The sequence below is a fragment of the Gouania willdenowi genome, chromosome 16 (genome assembly GCF_900634775.1).
Source record: "Gouania willdenowi chromosome 16, fGouWil2.1, whole genome shotgun sequence".
Classification (NCBI taxonomy): Eukaryota; Metazoa; Chordata; class Actinopteri; order Blenniiformes; family Gobiesocidae; genus Gouania; species Gouania willdenowi.
In genome coordinates this window covers 27,070,400-27,092,711 of record NC_041059.1, presented here as the reverse complement: position 1 = coordinate 27,092,711, position 22,312 = coordinate 27,070,400, and the positions used below count along the sequence as shown (strand labels likewise).

General features: G+C 39.1%; 1 protein-coding gene across 20 annotated transcripts in view; it reads right to left on the bottom strand.

Annotated features, from left to right (window-relative positions):
- Positions 1-22,312, bottom strand: part of LOC114477761 (plectin-like) — a 171,791-nt gene that overhangs the window by 8,764 nt on the left and 140,715 nt on the right. For 15 of the 20 annotated variants that reach the window (XM_028470324.1, XM_028470338.1, XM_028470326.1 and 12 more), the window contains 19 exons: positions 20,933-21,251; positions 19,321-19,398; positions 19,038-19,199; positions 18,841-18,945; positions 17,814-17,909; positions 17,611-17,736; positions 15,754-15,906; positions 15,510-15,664; positions 15,294-15,420; positions 14,249-14,432; positions 14,135-14,158; positions 13,533-13,690; positions 11,739-11,917; positions 11,515-11,653; positions 11,074-11,430; positions 10,903-10,986; positions 10,127-10,234; positions 9,930-10,028; positions 4,846-8,202 (listed from right to left, as the gene is read on the bottom strand). In XM_028470324.1, coding sequence (XP_028326125.1) covers positions 4,846-8,202; positions 9,930-10,028; positions 10,127-10,234; positions 10,903-10,986; positions 11,074-11,430; positions 11,515-11,653; positions 11,739-11,917; positions 13,533-13,690; positions 14,135-14,158; positions 14,249-14,432; positions 15,294-15,420; positions 15,510-15,664; positions 15,754-15,906; positions 17,611-17,736; positions 17,814-17,909; positions 18,841-18,945; positions 19,038-19,199; positions 19,321-19,398; positions 20,933-21,251 — 6,010 coding nt within the window. The remainder of the gene's footprint in view (positions 1-4,845; positions 8,203-9,929; positions 10,029-10,126; positions 10,235-10,902; positions 10,987-11,073; positions 11,431-11,514; positions 11,654-11,738; positions 11,918-13,532; positions 13,691-14,134; positions 14,159-14,248; positions 14,433-15,293; positions 15,421-15,509; positions 15,665-15,753; positions 15,907-17,610; positions 17,737-17,813; positions 17,910-18,840; positions 18,946-19,037; positions 19,200-19,320; positions 19,399-20,932; positions 21,252-22,312) is intronic. The other 5 variants (XM_028470327.1, XM_028470321.1, XM_028470322.1 and 2 more) reach the window with 2 other exon arrangements.

Below are 22,312 nucleotides of genomic sequence, written 5' to 3'. Positions count from 1 at the left end.
GCTTTGTGTTTGGACATGTAAGTGTTGAGTGCTCAAGAATGCGAAGTTTTAAAGATGGACATGGAACCTTTCCATGTGCATGTTCTTCCCAGGATGGTAGTGGTTGGAGGGGTAGTGGTGGCCTAATGTTTACAGTAACTGAAGGGTTGCAGGTTCAAATCTGTTGTGGGCCATCACTGTGGCTGATGAGCAAAGTTCTTAACCCCATCTGCTTCCTGGGTGTTAGACTGTGGCTGCCCACTTCTCCTCAAAGAAGGGGAAGGGTAAATGTAGTGAACAAATTACATGAATTTACGAGTGTATATGTGGAAATAAAGTAACCTTCTTCTTCTGCTTCCTTCCATAATTCTAAAACATATGTCTTTGAGGGGCAGATTCAGTAAAGGTTTAGGGCTATTAAAACAAGTGCAAACGTCTCTTCATGTGCTGATAAGGGGTACAAACACCAGGGAAACAGGACTTTGCGTGTTCAGTGCATCACAATGTGCCAACAATCCATTTAGCACATTTCCCTCTGATTAATATGTAATGTAGGCGGATCACATAAAGGGAGCAAAAGAATGGGAGGGGGAAAAGCAAAAAAGTTAATGCAGTTTAATGCAATTCACCAAACCAGGACTTGATTGCGGCACTCGTTTTTTCCTTGTAAATTTAGCACGCCCCACAACCGGGTGGTAACTGTCAAAGCCGTGATGGCAGCAGTGATATCTGATATCTGAGGAGACGGCACAGGTAAGAGGATAGGTGACCGAGGGATCGCAGACCTCGAGTAGACATTTCTGGGATGAATAAAGCCACAATTTTATTGAACCCCCGCCTCAGCACAAATCCCACCCAACACAGCTCTGAGCCCTGCAGTTGTGGACTTGAGGCCATCATATAAACTTTTGAGACCAACTATTTGTATTTTTTTGTCCCTATAAACACCACATATAAACCTTAAATTCACTAAAATAAACAAATGTTTGTGGTGAACTACCTTCGTCTGCAGTTTCAATTGTGTCATATCCTTCCTTAATACCTGTTATCTGCTCATCACACAGTCACAGTTGAACCTGCTGCTTGATTTCTGACAATGGGTTCTCCTCCAATGGACCATCCGTTACTGGTTTTATTTGCTGATGATTTATTGAAAGCAACTTTTTCCTTTATTCTGCACTTTATATCCTGCCATCTTCTCTTTACTTCAGCTGCTGTTCTCCTAGTTTCCCCCACAGCATTAACTCTCTCACTGATTTCCTCCCATATCACGTTTTGGTAACACTGAGATGTCTTGGCTGGAATTCAATCATGTGTTTATTTGCTTCTTCTACCAACACCTCCAATTACAGTTTTAGCTTCCATGCACTCAGCTGTCCTTCACCCTCTATTTACAAAATGCTCATTTAAGTAGTGAATTCCTCGCAGGAGGTGAGGAACATTTAGGGACGCAAGTGGTTTACCACCCTTTATTACAAATCTTAGTGAATCAGCCCCTAAATGTATTATTTGAGTGTCTGAGTTGCCTAAAGCAACAAAGGAGTGTGTTAATGGTTAATTGTTTGCATGTAATTTCTCTCCAATAGACTGCGACCTTGTAGCTAAAGCAAGAGTGTGCATTATGTTGAGTCAGTCAGGACATATGCTGGCTTTAAAAGCCTAACCTGTGCAGTCAGTGAGAGAAACACCACCTTGTTATAAGAGCACACAGTTAAGAGCTGATGTGCACAGTGAGCAAGTGAAGTGACATGAAGTTTAGTAGAATAAAATAGAGCGAGGTTAGAGTAGGAGTACTTGTAGTGTAAGACAAGTACAAATACTTTGTTACTGTACTTAAGTTGTTTTTTTGGAAACTTTTTACTTTTACTCCGTACTTTTTAAAATAAATATCTGTACTTTCTCCTCACATTTTATTGAGCTTGTTAGTTTTAAGACCTTGTAACTCAAACCAAACTATCCGCTTCTGGTGCTTGTGAAAGGCTTTTCAGCTCAGCAGGACTAATTTTCAGACCAAAAACAGCACGTCTTTATTTTTATTATTTTATTTTTTATGAGTGCTAAATAATCTTGTGCCTGTATTCACAAAGCATTCTAAGGCTAAAAGTAGCTGTTAGTGATGTCACAAAGATTAGAGTTGGAATCCCTGGGCTCTGTCGCCTGGTCGGACTGCTCACCAATGCATAAACCTTGCTATGCCAGAAGGTCTCTGCTTTACTGATTATCACATTGTACTGTTGCCTCCATTGACTGTCTACCTGTGAACAGGAACCAAGGCCTGGATTAAACGATGAAATCATATTCCTGTGTCCAAGTCTGCTATTGGGTCCAACGTTCTGACTATCTCCTCTCAGGATGCAGCCTGGTGTTTGGGGACCTGCAGAGTTTGATCAAAACTCTACTTGGTTTAACCTACAGCTATAGGTGGACCCTGTTGTTTTTCTTTTCTTCAGCGGCTCTCACAAGGACTTATCAATTAACCAGTGTGCATCTGTTTGCTATTATGACAATAAATAAATGTAGCCTACATAGACTATCACTGGGATGACTCTTATACAACATGCACTCTTCTCCGAGCTGAATTTGTAACATTCTGCATACATTTACTAACAGTTTCATGTGTAAAAACGTCAAAGAGCATTTAAAAAAATAACCTACAAACGCCACACAATCAGGATTGAATCTGTCAAACAAGCACAATAGCACGAGCCATTGATTTAGTGTGTTTGCTGCTGATGAATGTGCAATCGGGGTGAAACATCTACTTTGCAGTAAATATTGGGAAGAGGAAATTCAAACAGATCAATGCACCAACCTTACACACTAAACACACATAAGTTATACTATTGCCTCAATCAGAATGAAAATGATAATTTTGGCAAAATCCAAATAAAATGAAAATGAGACATATTTTCCTTCATTTCTATTAAAGGCCAATAGAATCTAAACCCTGAATTGATAAAAGTATGTAAAATATCTCCAGGTTACAGCATTTGTTGTAATTCAAGAATATTTCACTTCTCCTATTCTAAAACCTCCATAATTTGTTGTTGCGCATGTTGTCACTCTCTGCCGCTCTGCGTTCCCACACCAGCTTCTGTGTGCAAACGCCATCATCACCAGTTTGTGTGACCCTGGGAACATGCTTTTTTTGCTGAACTAAAGTAAAGTGTAATTGCACCCGTGTGTGTGTGCGCGCTCTTTTAGAGTCTATAGAGTATTAGCTCGATGGTTTTTGCACCGAACATGTGCACACAGCACAGAGCAGGAGATGAAGCGCAATAACCCATTGGTTCCCAATTCAGGTGTCGGCGGTCCCCCACTCCTCACCGAGGAAACTCAGGGCCGACTCGCTTCCTCTGGAGGGGTCCAGGTCTCACCCTCTCCTCCACGCATACGGCTTCGACCCCTGCCACGGGGCAGCTCCGTGCCACTCAGGCATTTGGCATTCCCCATCAAGCGACGGGCTCGCTCGGCGGGAATGCACTGGTGTCCATGGGGGTGTGTGGGAACTGCCCGGTTTGCCATCTTTTGCTCGTAACCGTAACCCTACTCTGCGCCAACGGGCGCGGCAGTATCGCCCTGGCTATCACCCGTCTAACGTGCGCCGACTGTTTATTTATTACTTATACGACATGACAAACTCCCTGTATAAGGATCTACTATATTGTGCTCCTGAGTTAATGTTGCTGGTTAGTTTGAATTCATTTATTTTTATATTTCAGATGGTATCAGATGGTTCAAGTCAATCAAAATTACCTGCAGCACTTGTATATATGTATATATCCATCCTATATCCTTTATATTTATTATTATTATTATTATTATTATTATTATTATTATTATTATTATAATAAAACTGATTCTGAAAATGTTAAATTTCAGGCAAATTGATGCACTTTAAATCTTTTCTGTTACAGACTAAAAAACAATGTTAGTAAATCGATATTTCTTTCTTATTTTGTTTTCTTTAATGTTAATAAGAATACAATGTTATGCAGAGGTGTACTTATAACAATTTTATAGAAAAAATAGGGGCAAAATATTTTCTTCTTCCTGGGGGTCGTAACAGATAATAAGTGAGAGGCACCGCACAAGCCGCAAACTCTTATAACACAGTGAAGTAACAAGATGGAATTCGTACTGACTGCACAGGAATGACTCTTGAAACCAGGATAGTCTCATTGTGATTGAGAATCTATTTTTTCAAGAGATTCTTGGAAGCACTTGGGTCTAAGGGACTTGCTCAAGGAAGGACCCACAGTGATGACCCACAGTGGATTCAAACCGGCAACATTCTAGTTACAAGCCCACTTCCATAACCACTAGACCACCCCTGCCAACCTGTATAATAAATATCAAAATTAATTTTATTAATTAATTCTCATTTCTTAAACTGGCCAAAATGAAAAACTGTTCAAATTAAACAAAGTGTTCTTTCCAGTTTTCATAAGTAGAATTCATTCTTTGGCTGTAATGAAAGTATGATGCAGGGAAATGAGAAATCCCAAATTTCATTACAGCAAAGATACGTGTTTTTTTCACTTTTAAACATTATTAACTATTATAGACTATAACTATTGCAGCAAATTGTAGTTCTCTAATATTACATAATACGATATTTTAGAATAAAAGAGTGAGGAGCATGTCATTAAAAAAGAACAACATTCACGAGGAGACATTCAGGATCCGATTTGCATGAGCAAAGTGCACTGTAAAGAACGTTAAATCAGATCCACAATCAAAACTAATGATTTCATGATTAGTGTCTTCAAAGATAGGATAGAGGACAGTTTAAGAAACAAGTGGGTTAGTTTCAGAGTTATCAATGACATATGCTTCAGTGTTATGTCATCTTAGACACAATACCTCTTTTGATTTATATTGAAGTTCTTCAGCCTCCATTTTCAGTCTAGCCTTCTCGTTTTCTAGGTCTGTAATAGCTTTGCGTAAATCGTGGGCCTCTTTGCTGGTACTTTGTTTCTGGACTTCAAGTGTTTGCAGGACTGTGTTTCTTTCTTTGGTTTCTTTGATTTCAGTCTCATGAAGACGCGCTGCAATTGTATCGGCTTGTTTTTTGAACTTTTTAGCCTCCTCTTCAGCTTTAGCCTGAGCTTCACTGAGCAGAGAAACCTGAAGCTTTAGTTTTTCAGCTTCAGCTATGATCTCCAGCTGCCTTCTTCTCTCTGCTTCCAGTGACTTCTGGTATTCCTCAGTTTCCTCGTTGAGACGCTGTTGCATGAGTTGTTTGTCTTCGAGCAGCTTCTGGGCTTGTTCCTGAGCTAAATCTTTTTGCTTTTGAAGCATTTCCGCCTCAGCTTTCAATTGAGATGCTTCTTGTACTGCCTGTATTTTCTCTTTAAGCATTTTTTCAGCAAGAGCTCGTTGTTGATTAAGATCTTCTTCAGCAATATGTCTCAAACGAGCAGCTTCTTGGGCTTCCACGCTGAGTCTTGCAGCATCCTCTGCAAGCTTTTTCATGTTCTCAGCCTCGTCAGCAAGGAATTTCTGCGTGTTGTCTTTGTCTCTCCTGATGAGACGTTGGTTTTCTTCCTCAATTTTGTTTTTAAGCTTGAGAAGTTCTTCCATTTGGACCTTGACTTTGAACAGCTCCTCCTCCACCAGAGCCTTTTGTTTGACAGCATCATCAACCTCATCTTTAAGGCGTTGCAGTTCATCATCTAGGATGGCTTTTTGATTATCTGTCTCGTCAAGTTGAAGCTTAACTTTCATAAGCTCTTGTTCTACTTGGAACTTTTGTTTTAGCGTCTGCTCAGCCAGTTTCTTATGCTTTGCCATCTCAGCATCAGCTTGTTGCTTGTGCTTGACCGCAGCAGCCTCTGCTTGTGCCCGTTTGGCCGCTTCAAATTCAGCCTCTTTCCTTAACCCCTCAGCTTCCTCATGAGCTGCAGCTTGATTGGCGGCTTCCTGCTCAGCAGCCGCTCTTTGTCGCTCTGCCTCTTCTGCTTGTTGACGGAGGAGAGCCGCCTCCCTCTCAGCTTTCACCTTTGCAGCCTCTGCCTCTTTGGCAAGCTTCTTGGCTTTTTCATATTCATCTTTGAGCTTCTGCTGCATGATGCCATCTTCTTTCTGTTGAGCAAGAACACTTTGGACTTGCGCTTCAGCTGTATTGCATTTCAGTGCTGCTTGTTGGGCTGCAATAATCTGTTTTTCAGCTTCTTCATCAGCCTCGTCCTTCTGCTTTCTTGCTTCCTCTGCTTTCTTTTTCAAGCGGTCAAGCTCATCTTGGGCAGCCTTGCGCTGTCTGGCTGCCTCCTCCTCTGCAGCAGTGATTTTCTTAACTTTTTCCTCAGCATCTCTTCTTCTCTTCTCCTCTTCAAGGACAAGCTGCCGGAGTTTCTCTGCTTCATCCTCTGCTCTGAGCTTGCTTTGTTGAGTTTCTTCAGCAATATTTTTCAGTTTGTTCAATTCGAGCTCTAGATCAAGCTTTCCAGATGATGCCTTCTCAAAGTTGAGTTTAAGAATTCGAATTTCCTCTTCAACAATCCGTCTCTGTTTAAGTGTATCATCCACTATTGCTTTTTGCCTTTCCATTTCAGCTACAGAGGAGTTCTTCAGTTGAACAATCTTCTCCTCAATTTCATGCTTGTGCTGGTTGGCTTGGTCCTCCAGAGCTTTCCTCTGGTAAGCTTCGTCCTCAGCTTGCCGACGAAGACGCTCATTTTCTGCTTCTTTCTCTTTTAAGGCAATTTCTGCTTCAGTCTTGAGACGAGTAGCTTCACTGATAGCAGCCAGCTTCTCTTTGAGGATCCTCTCAGCCTCAGCTCTTTGTCGAGCTGCCTCTGCCTCTGCAACTTGTCTCTGATGTTTGGCTTCCTCTGCGATTGCTCTAAGCTTGCTTGCCTCATCTGCCAGGTCTCTCATTTTGGCAGCTTCAACCTCAAGAAGCTGTTTGCTTTTCTCTGTGTTGGACATACTTTCCTTCTCTGCCTTAGACTTCAGCTGAATAAGCATGTCCATTTCACTCCTAACTTTAGCAAGTTCACCCTCCAGCTGCTTTCTTTGTTGTTGGGCGGCAGCCACTTCATTCTTAAGGCGATACAGTTCATCTTCAAGGAGGGATCTCTGTTGTTCTGCATTGTCAAAGTCTGCTCTAAGTCGAATTAGTTCTTGTTCTGCAGCAAGTTTCTGCTGAGCTGTGCTCTCAGCCACTTTTCTCTGCCTCTCAAGCTCTTTCTCTGCCATCTCTTTTTGCTTTAGTGCAGAGTCCTCAGCTTTACCTCGTTTCTTAGCCTCACGCTCTGCCTCCTCCTTTTGTTTCTCAGCCTCTTCTTGAGCGAGGCTCTTCTTATGAGCTTCTTCTTCAGCCTGGAGTCTTAGTCTAAGAGCCTCATTGGCTTTCTGCCTCCATTTCTCAAGCTCCTTTTCAGCTTCTTCTCTGGCATTTTCTGCATCTTCCTGTTGTCTCTTGAGACGTGTTGCTTCTTGTTTCAACTGAAGAACAGCACCATGCTCTTGCTTCAGGGATTCCTCCAACTTTGAGGTCTTTTCCTCAAAGGACGTGTGCTTGCTTTGGAGCTCAGCAGCAGCACTTTTTTGGGCTGCTTCTTGGGCAACCTTGATTTGTCTTTCCTTTTCAATCTCTGCTTGCTTGACTTGCATTTCAGCTTCCTCAGCTTGCATCTTTAGTCTTTCAAGATCTTCCAAAGCTATTTGTTTTTGTCTAGCTGCCTCCTTTTCAGCCTCATATTTCCGTATCAGCTCTTCCTCTGCCAAGCGCTTTTTCTGAGTCTCTTCATTTACTTGTTTACGGAGTTTTTCTGCCTCTTCCTGAGCAGCTTTTCTCAGTCTCTCAGCCTCAGCCGCTCGATCGCGAAGTTGCTTGAGTTCAGATTCAGCGTTAGCCTTTTGGTTAACTGTTGTCTCAAGCTGGATCCTGATAAGGTGGATTTCATCTTCAATTTTGGCTCGACTTTGGAGAGCTTCATCTACCATCTGACTTTTGTCCTTGATCTGCTGCTCTGAGAGGTTTTTGAGCTCCTGCAGCTCCTGCTGGACATTGTGCTTTTGCTTCTCTGCATCTACCGCAGCAAATTCTCGCTTGCTTACTTCTTCCTGCATTCTGAGCTTCAGAGCTTGAGCCTCTTTCTCAGCTTTGGCAATAGCTTTTGCGTGAACTTCTGCTAACTGCTTTTGTTTGTCTAACTCAGCCTGCATCTCTGCCATTTTTTTCTGCTCTTCTGCTTTGAGTTTCTTTGCAGCTTTCTGCATTAGTGGAAGCAAATGGTAAAGAAAGGATTATAATCAAGCATGACAGGTTAAAGGCAATACTCTACATTAACCTACTCCAAACAATGTGTATTAGAATTGCGATTACAAAGGTAATCACATCCAAAACACACTGAAGTAGGAGCATTTTAATGCAATATATTACCAATGTAATGTTAATGTTAAATTTATGGTAAAAAGTTCATTCATTAGATGCAAATTAGATGCACATTCATTAAAAGTTAATGTTAAATCAACAATGCAAATCAAAGTAATTAGTTACAAGACATTTCAGGCAAAAATGGAAAATAAAGATGAAAAAATTATTGGATGGCAACAATCTATCACTTCACAACACAGCAAGAAAATCATAGGCATGCATCTGTAGCTGCAGAACTGTTATGATTATGAATAGTTTTGTACATTGTATAGTTAATTGCTGAGAATTTCTCTCATACAGACTATTAATAGTTTGGACTTAAAAACCTGGGCTTTAAAGAGAGTATAAATAGTACTAACGATAATAGAACAGGCGACAATGGAAACTGAGAAAAATGCAGACAGAAGCACAAGACAGACACAAATGTTGAATTTGTAGAAGAAAAGAGAAAATAAGATGAACCATCAGAAAAAAGCCATGGACTTATAGAACCATTTACCTCCTTAATGCTCAAACAAGTCAAGCATTCATCATGACAAAGTGCTGGCAAGCAGTTCAAGGGGGCAAAGAAACAAACGAGACATCAGTGCTAAAGAAATATAAAGTTATACTTGTTTTAATCCCTCATTAAGTGACAGCTGCAGACCCCGACAACCAAGCTGAACCACAGGGTGCAACGATGAGCTTATCCCAAAATAAAGCACCAGTAAGATATGAACTTAAAGTAAAAGGAGAAATGTGAAAGAAAGAACCCCTTCTTTGGCACTTAAAAAAGTACAACACTCAGAATGGATGGAAATGAGGTTACTGGCACTGCAACTAAAATGTTGAGCTGTATTTGTTTATCTTTTCCTTTTTAGACATTTTGGGGCTGATCTACTAAAGGTCTGCACCTGTAAAAAATTGTGCAAATGTCACTACGCACACTGACAGAGGGTGCAGGGCCTCTTCTTACCCCAAACAATCAGGATTGTGTCTGTCACTTTCATTTATATTTATATTGTAGCCTTGATCATGGAATAAATTCCATGTATTCTCTAAAATAATTAAAAGTTTGTGCAGTTATCTGCTTAGAGGGAACTGCACCTGCCGCTCCGTTGTCACCTCCAATTCAGTGGCTTCAAATTTTATTTGGTGTTTTTGCCCTCACAGCTCTGCAATATTCATATTGTGCATTTCATGCGCACCAATTTAGTGCCTCCACAGAATTGTAGAGCACAATAAATTATGTACCCTTTATTTTAGGTCTTAGTAGATCAGCCCCTTAGAGTTGTATTCTAAAACTACTAAAAGTACCTACTTTGACACCTCATGCAGTATCTGTTAACAGTTGAAATATCATCTTAAATCTTAATTTGCTGGACTCAGCTACAGCATGCCAATGACTCATGCATATCCACTGCAAAATAAGTCTTTGTCACCCTTATGTGCATATGTTTGTGGGCGTGCACACACTGTAAATATATGCGTGCCGTGGCTGGTGGGTCAGGTAAATATTTGGTTTGTTGGTTAAAAAACTGTTAAGGTTTAGTTTGTCTGGAACCATCAGGCAGTCGTTACGCACCTCTTCGTCCTCTATGCGCCGCTGCGTGTCAGTGATGAACTTGATGTACTGACTCGTAAGAGTCATTAGCTCACTGTAGCGAGTCCTCAGAGTTACATACTGACAAGGGGAGAAAAACGAACAGGGTTAGTGAAGGGGAAACAATGATTGTGTAACATCCACAGATTCCTTCTGGGTTTTGGTTGTATGAGTCTTACCTCCTGGATAATGTTGTCAGAGGCAGAATCCAGTTTGGTTTTCTTCAGGGGAGACGAAGCGTGAGGTTCCACCTGAGCTTTATAGGCTATCAGCTGCAGCTCGTAGTCCTGTATGAACACAACAACTTCAGAAATGCTCGACATCAGTGGTTCCCACTCTTTTTTTGTCCCGTGTACCACTTTTGCATTTTTGTAAAATCATGTGTACCCCTTCTTTATATCATAAGTACCCTCGCCATAATTTAATATGCATTTTCATTTGTGGGACAGCGGGCTCTCCTAAACACCTAAATGCGTCTCATTAGTTCACAACCTCGGTTCCCTAAGGCTTATACTACAAAATAAATGGATAAAAATAATGGATGGAATTTATAGAGGAATTTATTTAGAAAATAAATAATTGATTAAATACCATGGAATTTTTTTTGTGATTACTTCAACAGTAAGTAAATATGGCCTCCTTTGTAAAATGTAGCTAATAAATATTGTCTCCTATTGTCAGAAGTATGATAAAATGGCTTCTACAGCATAAAATAATTATGTTTCAACAAATTACAAGAACATATAGTACTTTATGAAGCAATAGCACTGTTAGTCTGTGGTGAATTTGTCCAAAGAAATAGCCTAAAAAGGAACTACGAGCATTTCCCGTTAATTTTTTAATTAATTGTTAAATCTTTCCGAGTACCCCCTGCAATGTGCTCCTGTACCCCTGTTTGGGAACCAATGCTCTACATGACACCACTCATTACCTAAGTAGAGTATTTCACACTCACCTTAATAGTGTCAATGTATGCTTTAGCATATTCTTGACACTCATCAACTTTTTCTTTGTTCTGCTCAATCTCCTCCAATAGTTGCTGTTAGAAAAAAGGCATTACATTGTGTTTAGATTTGCTCAGTAGATTTACAACACCACAGTTTGCATCAATGGTCACATGTCATACTTTCTCCTGAGCGAGTTGTTCTTTCAGCGTTTTACTATCAGTGATGGCGACAGCCTGGATCTTCTCCTGCCGTTGCTTGGCATCAGCGATCCAGCGGATCAGCCAGTCGTAGCTGCCGCGGTAATAACCCAGCTGGCGACCCAGCTGCTCTAGCTCTCTCTGGCGAAGGTCGATCTGAGAGAACACAGCCTTCCAGCGATCCTGGAGATTGGACAGCTGCTGGCGGTAGTGCTCCAGCTCCACGTCACGCTCGCTGTGCACACGAGACATCTTCTCACTGACGGCGGAGGCTTTCCTCATCTCTTCCTCCAGGGAGTCAAACACTGGCTGTTCACCCTCGGCTTCAGCTCGCATTTTCTGCAAAAAGGTATTCAAGTCATTTACTGTAAAAGGTTGGTGAAAGTCATTTGGAGTCATGACAACTCTCCAGTGCTTGTATACCTTGAGCTTTACTTTGTAAGCCTCCACTTCCTTGATGTCACTGGGGACAGTGTGGACCTCATGCAGACAGTCCTCATACTGTTTGAGGACCCCTTCAGCACCCTGACTGTTACGAATCACCATCTCCACAGTCTTTAACCTGAAATCAAACACAAAGTGAATAAGGTAGATAGAGAGACACAGATAGCGGACACAGTGTTCAGATGGAATTATTGAGGACGTACTTGTCCAGATACACTGAGGAGAGCATGTAGGTGTGATCCATCTTCTGCACAGTGAGCTCCAGCTCTGACCGCAGCACAGGAGCAGAGCCCGACTGCTCAGGGGAGGCCAGGATGTCTTTGGTCTTTGTGGACACTTTATTAAGTTCCTTTTTGAGGCCGTCAAGCTCCACATGAACTTTCTGTATAGTGGAGAGAAACCACTGTTAAAATCTTCTGGAAATAATATATTTTAAATGTTATATAACCTACTTAGCACATCAAGCCGACATTAAATTAAATTACTTTAATTTAAATATTTGATTTACTATTACCTGATTTCCACTCTACATCTCTCTATATCTTAAGTCAATACATTATTTTTAGTTTTCCAAAACAAATACCGATACTTTTTTACCTCTAAATCGTCACGCTAACCACTTTCCACATATATATTTAGGGGTACACATACATGAATGTGTGCATCAAAGATTTGAGGATGGGGATATATTCTGTGTTGTTTCTATTTTTTTTATGTTATTCACGCATTCCTCTATTTCGTTCCTCCTGTGAAGAGGTTACAAAAAATACATTTTATTTTTCACCAAGCATGGTGCTGTCAAACAAGTTATGCGCACCCTGCACATATTTCTAAGTTCAAATCAAAAACATATATTCCAAAATTAGATTGTTACAGACTTTATATTTAGTCGGGACACTATGGTGGGCATACTGGAGAGCATAGAGTGTGAAAGCAGATTTTTTGTTTTGTTCACTGGGTTGTGTCCAGTGACGTGCAGTCAGGGTAGGCAAGGTAGGCAGTGCCTACCCAAGGGTGAATTGATATTTTGATTATTTGTTTGAATTATAATATAATTATACATTATTTATTTTTCCATTCTCGATAGCCTACAGTACCTATAAGTTTGAAAGTGTCAGCATTTTGTGCTTTTCACATCCCAAAGGACTAAATATCGCGATTTCCAGGTACAGCAGAGACGCTGCACAGTCTCACTCCGCTGTAAGGCAGGAGGAGGCCACACCCTCTCCCAAAAGCACATTGCTCCTCTGCCTCTGGCCCCATAGTGTGTTTTTATGTGTTTGCGCATGCACGGTCAGTTCCCCAAAATGTAAACCATTTATGTAAAAAGGCAGCTCTCTACGCTTTTACGACAGCTTTTAAAAGATGGGAGACCAACACCTGAGCTACCAGACCTTCAGCAAAGGTAAGGTCAGAAAATGTTTAATATTTCCACAGTGAATGGTACAAAAGGAAGGATTGGCTTTGTGGATGCTCCTCACTGATGCTGTTCTGAGTTGTTGTTGTTGTCATTTTCTCTGTGTTTCTGTGTTTCCAACACAAAAAACGGATGTGCTGCCGTGTCATGAGATATATCTTGTTGGGAGAGTATGGAGGCTATGATAAATAATTGTTTATGTTTCTTTAATGGTGTTTTATGATGTTAATTTTGTTAGATGGCTAAATACTTGTTCATGTGAATCTTGTTGGGTTTTATATACAAATAAAGTTGATTTGAATTGAATTAACATTTGCCAGCAGAAACATATGAAGTTGTCATTGGTGGTCCAGATTTGCAACGAGCCTACCCAACCCAAGTGGTCACATCGCTTTGTTAGTGAGTTATGAGTCTTGTGTTCTATTATTTCGAGCAGGAACTATTTATAGAGCTATGGATGATGGACTTAAATCTGCCACAGCATGATAAATATGAAACATATTTAATACAGTTTCTTCTTTGTTGAATTTGGTCATGGTTTGTTATTAAGATGTAATGTAAGTGTGATGATATTCAGTACCGTCTGCTCCGTGGCCTTCTGCATGCACTCCTTCAGAGGCTCTTTGTCCACCGGCTTGCGAATGCGAGCCACTGTACGAGTATCACAGTCCTCAATGCGGAGTCGCAGGTCCTTCACCTCAGACAGGTAGTTCTTACACAGAGTCTCATCTTTCTGACCTAAGAGAAAGCATCAGGGTCACTCTACAGCAGAAGGGCATGTACTGATGAGTGTTTTTCCAACATGTGTACTGTTTGTGCAGTGATTTTGATGCTTAAATCAAACACATCCCTTGCAGACAATTCATTCATTCTGTTCGACTGCAGCATTTAAAGCAGAGTTCTTCATGCTATTCTTCATGTATTTTTTTCAGAGCCAGCTAGTTCACAATCATACAATAGGATTTCTCTGCGCGACAAAAAGCAGAAAATACAGTATCTGCCTAACTTTGAACACACTTGATACAGAGCTGCCAAAAAAAAACAAAAAAAAACACTGGTGATCAAAGCAAAGTGCATCTGCAGGTGTCATATAAACCATCATGCTTAGGTGTGAAAATCCAGCTCAAGGCTCTGAAGCGTATACACACATCATGGAGGTTTTACCGGCTTCCTGTTACTCACCTTTGGGCCTAACAGCCATTAGTCCTACAATGTGAATTGTTCATCATAAACTGTGAATTTTCATTTGCAGAGGCAAAACTGCAATGTGTTGCTGTAAAAGCAAAGAAATCATACCTTTCTCCATGGAGCGAAGAAGGTTGTCAAAATGCAGTGTGAGCTTGGTGTAGTCCTCCTCCACCTGCTTGCGGTCATTGGGTCCAAACAGCTGTGAGTCCTGACAGTCCCTCAGGTAGTCCTGGTAGTGGAGCTCAAAGTTCCTCATGGTCTGCCGGTACTCCTCTGGTTTCATGTTCTTCAACTGCACATGGTGGAAAAGAACACGACAAATGACATTTGTACAATTTACCAGTATGATGCAGTGGGATTTATTGATAGACTTTTGGGTTTGTTTTATGCACTCGGGTAGAAAACAGATTTTGCACACAAGTGCAAAAGCCTAGAACTGAATCACAAAAACTCTGGTTTAAAAAAAGATCAACAAAAATCCACTAAAATAAGAGTTTAACACAAACTGAAAGCTCCAAAATCTACCCCAGGTTATCTGTAGGACACTATCATCCATAAACAAATAGAATATTTTTACACTAACACCCAGAATAAAAAAGGTAATTATTCACAATTACTGGAGGCCAAAAAAATGACAGCATTTAAAGTTTGGAATAATGTTGTATTTTTTATTTCACATTAATTTAAAATTTTTTGGAAAATTGACATCAGTCCAAAATAATCATAATTTATCAAATAACAATTATAACTAATATATAAACTACGTAAAAGTTGCTAACTCCAAAAATATATCTAAGTAATTTATTTATTTTGTTTAATTAAATAATCTTTTATTTAAAAAAATATCTTGCATGATATTAAAATCCATCACAATTATTTATCAAAACTTTTTTACATTTTAAAGTTACTTTTTACCCTAAAATGTTATTTTTAATGTGTCACCTTACTGTTACATCACATTAACTAAATATGATTCAATCAGTTTTCAGGTTTAAAAAAACAAAAATAAATAAAAAGCAAAACTCAAACGTAACAAAACTAAACTTTAAACTGAAATGTATTAAATCCAAAGCCAACAGAGCTCAATGCAGTATTTATCACACAATGAGCTCTCGTGTCGCAGAAGCAAACAACATTTTCCTTCAATATTCACCATGCTAATGTTCCAGGAGCGTATCAGTGTGAAGTCTCGCATCAAGTACTGCCAAGACAGCAGAGTCTTCATGTCGATATGGAGCGTCTGCCACATGGAAACCATCTGCTGATGCTGTGCATCCAGGCTGCAGCACAAGAGTAGCGTTAAAACATCGTCCATCAAAAGGAAGATCAGACACAATGACATGGTTTATGACTGATCAAGTGCTTTTACTTTGTAACACTGTCCACAGCTTCTTTGTTGACTGGAGGCACCATGAAGCAAACAGAAGGCACCACCGCCTCGTTTCCAGAGCGACTCAGGACCTTCCACTGGGAAGGCTGGGAGTTGTTGAGGAGAGCACACTCGTTTCCTTTATGGACTGTGATCTGAAACAATAAGAAGGGGTTGTGATCAGGTTCTTTAGGAAATACGAGGCTGTGAGTGATTAACATTGATCACTGGTGCTTGTTCTAACCTCTTGTTGCTTGAAGTCACACACAGCCTGTATGGGCTGTTTGCCTTTGATGGGATGGCTTGGGTTGCGTGGTTTCAGCTGAATAACGCTCTTGGCTCTCTTGTTCAGGTTGGTCAACTGATTTTTGAATTCATTCAGCTGTTCCTTCTCCTCCTGAATCGAAAGACAAACCCCAAACAGAATCAGATTAGATCCCAGAGCTTTTAGGAATGTAATGAAAATTCCGTGGCACAAAATTTCGCGAAATGAAAAAACTGCGATATAAATTTCAAAGGTTCACGAAAAAAAAAAACAAGTAAAAAAGTTGAGCAGCAGTACGATGACATTTGACCCTCGCGGACAACTACATGTTCAGTAGACTCATAAGTCTGTTGTGTGTAGTGAGGCACTGATAGAATAACCGCTGGAACAACATTGGAAGAGCAAACACAGCGGCCAGTGCGCGTTTGTCTGGATACAGAACAGTGTGTCAATTGAGCGGTGTTGTGCCAATCCCCCCCCCCCAGCCCCCCCCCTCCCACAACAAAATCGGCATCCCCACGGGAGCGCGCTAGCATTCAGCGAAGGCAGAATTACATTGTTAGAGCCTTGTAATGCCGTAATCTACCTGTCTAACTTAGTGATTTACAACTGACAGCAAGTCTATCCCTCCATGGTAAAGCAAATCTCCCATATTGAAACACATGAATCAAGTGTCATATCATGTAGAACAGGGGTGCCCAATCCTGGTCCTCAAGAGCCACTATCCAGCATGTTTTAGATGTTTCCCTCTTCCAACACACCTGATTCAAATGCTTAACTCATCATCAAGCTCTGCAGAAGCCTGATAACGATCCTGGTCATTTCAATCAGGTGTGTTGGAAGAGGGAAACATCTAAAACATGCTGGATAGGGGCCCTTGAGGACCAGGTTTGGGCACCCGTGATGTAGAACATCATACATAATAACACTGCTTAATTTGAGCAACTTTACTTACTCATTCTTTAAGTTACAGTGGGGGCTGAACATTTCAAGTTGCATTTTGGATTTATTTTGACAGGTCCATAATACAGCTTTAGAAACTTAAAGGTACCGTACAGTATGTGAGATTTGCAAGCAATTTCTGCCACCACCAGGTGGCATATTACTGAGTAAAACCGACACCGCCGGCATATCCGGTCCTGACCACTGAATGTACAGGTGACAATGTTCTCTGCTACACCCTGCAAATGTTTTCGGTGGGGCCATGAGGGCCGATGTATATCGTCTGCTTTACATCTGTGATGCGTTCATGACTGAAGATGTTTAAGCAGTTGTTTGTTTGTTGTAAACATCACGGGTAGCGCACCTTTTATCTGTTTGATGGATGTCTGTTACCAGAGATGACCTAGTTCAGACACTGCTCTGCTGTAAATAGGCTTATACGCACCCAACCGGTGGAAAATAGGTACTACAGGTTGGCCGGGCCGGCAATATTTATTAATGTATATAATAACTATGTAGTCTGAAAAAAAATCCCATATGTCATGACAGCTAAGGACATGTTTCTTAACACTCATTTTTTTTATTTTAGGCATTTGAGACATATTTTAAAGTTGAAAATTCTACATATTGTACCTTTGAGTTACAGAAATTAAAAATAATAGCAATAAAAATGTGTTTTCCTTTCTTGTTTGTGAACCTAAGCACACTGTCTTATAGTCAAATTGTGACTCTTCATTGGAAATTTTTTTCTACATTTTTTTACATCGTACTGTTAGTATTTTCTGTCGTGAGTCCTGTATGGAGTTCCATATCCTATCGTGAGTTAACTATTTCTTTACACCCCAAATCGTTGTTAATATTTTTTTCAAAGCCAGAAATGAGACGTGTGCTCACCACGGCGTCCTGCAGCAGGTCCTCCAGACGGGTGGTAGTTGTGGTGCGATCACAGCTGTACTTCTTCTTGATGTTCTCCTGCATTTTCTTCATCTTGTCCTGAGCTTCTTTTACGTCAGCAAAGAACTGCAGAAACAAGACCCTGGTTTAAATCTCCACTCTGCTTCTATGCACACACACTAATGCACAGTACTCCACCATACCTGGTAGTAGGCTGTGTTTTCTTTAAGGTGAGCCTCTATACAGCAGCACAGCTGGAGGATCCAACTCCACTGGGTCTGCAGGGCAGCTGTGAAAGCCTGGAAGGATCCACAATGATAGGATTAATGCTTTTGGTCACCATCCTTCAGTCACTCAATCAAAAGTGTCATTTAGTGGAGCTGGGTATTGATTCAGATTTCCCAAATCGATTTGATTCTATTCATAAGGGCCCGATTTGATTCAAGATTGGATTTTTGATATTTCAGTTACAGTTTAAAATTTTTTTGAATGTGGAAAAAAATAAATGTTGCGATATATACAAGTATTTATTTACTGTATTTATGTATACAATATTAAAATGTAATGTCATCTTGATTTCTAAGAGTACTTAAAATATTAAGTAATCTTGATATCTAAAAATACTAAAAATTTAAATCTATTTAAGTATTAAATTCCAATTGTATAATTGATCAATTAATGAGTATAACTGATTTAAATTAAATATCCATATCCTAAAATATATCTATATATTCATGTAAATAATTTAAAAATGTAATTTGATCTTATTTTTTAGGATTACTTAAGATTTGAAGTAATCTTCATGTTATGCAAGATTACTTAAAAATCTTGCATAATATTAAAATCTATTTAACTGTTATTCTTTTATTTATTTTACATTTTAAAGTCGATTTGATTCTATTCACAAGGGCTCGATTTGATTCACAATTCAATTTGATTTTCAATATTTCAGTCACAGTATATTTATTTGAAAGTGGGATAAATTCTAAGAGCTTTAACGCTGTAAATAGTAGAAAGTATCTCTAATTTGGTGCAGTAATAAATATTCATGTTTACGTTAGGAATTGAGCTCACAGCAAGGCATTACACATGGTAGGAAAAACGTCTTAAATGTTAGATTTTATGATTTATTAACAGGCTATTGAAAGGAAAATCAATTTATGAATTTTGTAACCTGGCCCAATTCTTTTTTTATTTATTTTTTTCTGCCCTATTGTTTATCACAGTCACCTCTACTGTCTTCTTCCCAGCGTGTCCGTCTCTGACCAGTTTGTCGCCCAAGGCCTGGATGTCATTGATCTTCTTCTCTCTCAGCTCTAGTTCTCTCATGAGAGCCTGAAACACCCAGAGGGCACCAGTGATTATTATCATCAGGGATAAAACACACACTTTACACACAGACTCCCTCTGATCGCTCGACAACGCACCGAGTAATTGTCTTTTTTGGCTGTCATGTTGGTGTTGCGGTCGCTCCAATCAAAGAGGACTTCTTCCTCTTCTTTGTCATTTAACCACATGAGTTCCTTCGTGGCTGCGCTGACAAAAGCATGAAGAGACTCCAAGTTCCTCAGGCGGGACTTGGAGGAGTTCTGAATTTAGGAAAAAATAAATAAAATAATAACATTTAAATAACAAGAATAAATATTATTTTTGGAGAGTGTAGAAAGTTAGAGAAAAGCAGGTGTAGAAAAAAAGGTCTGATATATTTACCTGTAGTTTGCCATACTGTAGGTCCAGTTTTCCCAGGTATTCTTTGTATTTGTCTTTGCTGAGGGGTGATAATTGACTCTGTGACAAAAAAAAAAAAAAAGAGCACATTAAATGCACATAACAAATATGGATACCTCATTTTTCTGTAAAGCAAGTAAGAAACATAAACTAAAAATACATTTTTATTAATGAAATGCAAGAGGACATGACATGCACCCAAGTAAACTAAATTATCAACTAAAACAGGACGTTTGTCACCATTGTCTAAGCTTGTGTACAAAGAAACGTATTTAGAACCAAAGAAGCAGTGCAGTGAAATGTTTATGGAGAGACGTAAACCAGAGAGTGATGTTATCACATTAAATAAGCATTTATAGGAAGATCAATCACATATTATAGAAGAGGGAATAATAAAGTTCTATGAGTGTAAAATAAATATTTGGTTTTTTTTTAGTGACTTTAAAAACTTTGCAATAATTAATAATTAATGTTACATGATCAAAAATATTATCAACACATTAGGAACACCAGGGTAACCGAATGAGTTAAAGTTATATTTCCATCTCCTAGTGTAAAGAAACTTTATTATATTCTATTTATTTATTTATTCATTCAATCATTCTTTCATTTATTTATTTCATGAATATGCAAACCAACATACATTCCCCATGTATATCCAACAATATCACAGTCCACAATAAAAAGTTTAATGAATGGAAAAGAGCAGTATTTTTGCTAAATCCTAACGTAATCAATACATAATTGATGATTTCACCAACCTTCCCCCATAAATCCACATCATTTTTTTTTAATTTACAAATTACGACATAAGTCAACGTTTTAAAGCATATTGGAAGAATTTTTTTTGCCCTATACATTTTTTTTTAAATTGACAAATATTTGTAAAAACCAGGGTTGGGGTCAATTATAATTGTAATTGTGTAATTAATAATTCATTACAATTATGATGTGATTATAATTGTAATTGTAATTTGTTGCTGTTGTAGTCATAATTGAACTGCAATTGAGTTCATTGTAATTGAGTACTTTGTAATTGGGATGAAAATTCTATACAAAACTGTCAATTACAATTTAATTAAACGCAAAACTTGGGAACCATGTTACAATTCTATGGCTTACACATATATAATTATCAAAATATGTTTCATATCAAGTTTTCTTACTACCCTTGAGATTTACCCTTTAAAAAATAAAAAAATAAAAGTGAAATTGAGTGGTTTACAGACACAAAAAAGGTTTAGACGCCCAAAACAAAAATTAAATTTCATGTTAGATAATGTTTTTTAGTGTATTATACAGCTGACAAGATATGCTAACAGAAAGCTATCAGAAGAGGAAGGTTAAGTTATAGGAGGCTATTTATTAAAGGCTCAGTAATTGTAATTAATTGTAATTGAACTTTAGTGATTAAGAACGTAATTTTAATTGACTTTCAAGGGAAAAAAATATTGTAATTTTAATTGGCAATCACCATAATCATAATTGATTTGTAATTGAACATGGATAATAAAAGATGTAATTGTAATTAAAAAAATGTAATTGACCCTAAAAACCCTGGTAGAAAGCTTGAAATGATGATCCTGATATTTACCTCATCAGCCTTAGCTCGTTCGATCTTGGATTTGAAGTCCTCCACAGTCTGATGAAGACCTCTATGGCTGCCCAGCTGGGACTCCACCGTAGGCAGGTCGGTCCCCCACTCAGCCTCATCGATGCGGTGCTGGTTCTCCTCCACCCAGGCCAGCAGGTCTTGGACGTAGCGTAAGGTGACGTCGTCCAACTCGGGGCGCACCTTCATGGTGCTCTGCTGGGAGCTTTTCAGGGAAACCTGCTCTGTAGTGACGGTGGACTTCAGTCGCAGGTTGTAATCACTGCGTAGGTTCACCAGGCGCTCGTGAAGGTGGTAAACTCTGTGGGAACAAAGTAATCCAACATTAACCCTAGAACACTATCGCTAAAGTTATTAACACCATCACTAACGACTGGTGATTTTTACCTGATATATTATATCCAATAAAAAGTAATTAGCATCAAAATATATGGAAAATGTGACAATACATGACAAATTAGAGTTGTGTTCTTTTATTTTTAACTATGCAATGCCTCACAAAATGAAAAACTACCATGGGTGGGCTCTAGAAATATTAAAGAAAATTAGGAATGTAAATAACTAAAAATTCTTTACTAAATAATGGTCCTCTTATTACTGGGGCATTTGAGGCTTCTATGGAAGTGTGATATGAATCCGTGTATCCTTTGTTCTTTGGTTATTTTGTTTCAAAACCAAATTAAAAATAGAAAAAAACTGATTTTTTTTTGCTTTATTAATTTAAAACCAGAAACAGGAAAACGGAAAAACCAAAAACCAAACAAGCAGCGATTTATTGTTTTAAAATCAAATCTGGTTCTGTTTGTGTGATATTTGGATATTTACGGGAAACTAGGACGACAGCTTCACGTTTTAATCTCACCACACCTGACAGACGGACTTTTACTCTGCTGCGTTTGATATAAAATAACCATGTATCATCACACTGATGGTAGAAGTATAATTTGTGTGTCGATGACGTTTGGTTAAGGAGTTATTGATGCTGGAAGTCCGAATTTGTGAATATCTGCCAACTTTACCAAACAGTGTTGCAGTCCAAATAGTATCCAGATAAACTGGTGACTGGGTGTACTATACTACGAAGCTAGATAATTATATCCTGGATTGATCTCCATTAGCAAGCTTCACCTATCCAAACATTGTCCATCAGACAGAAGCTGTCCTATGAATCTGGATTACAACTCGCTAAGTTAAGCGAGTTGATTCCAGCCTGGCTACGTGCACGCTCTTGTGACAGGGGTGGAGATTACAGCGTCAGACCAATCACAATCAAGGATTAACTTTAAAATACTTTTAAAATATGAAGAATTAAAATCCATAATTCAGACCAAAAACAACACTGTTGCTGCAGTAAAAGCAGAA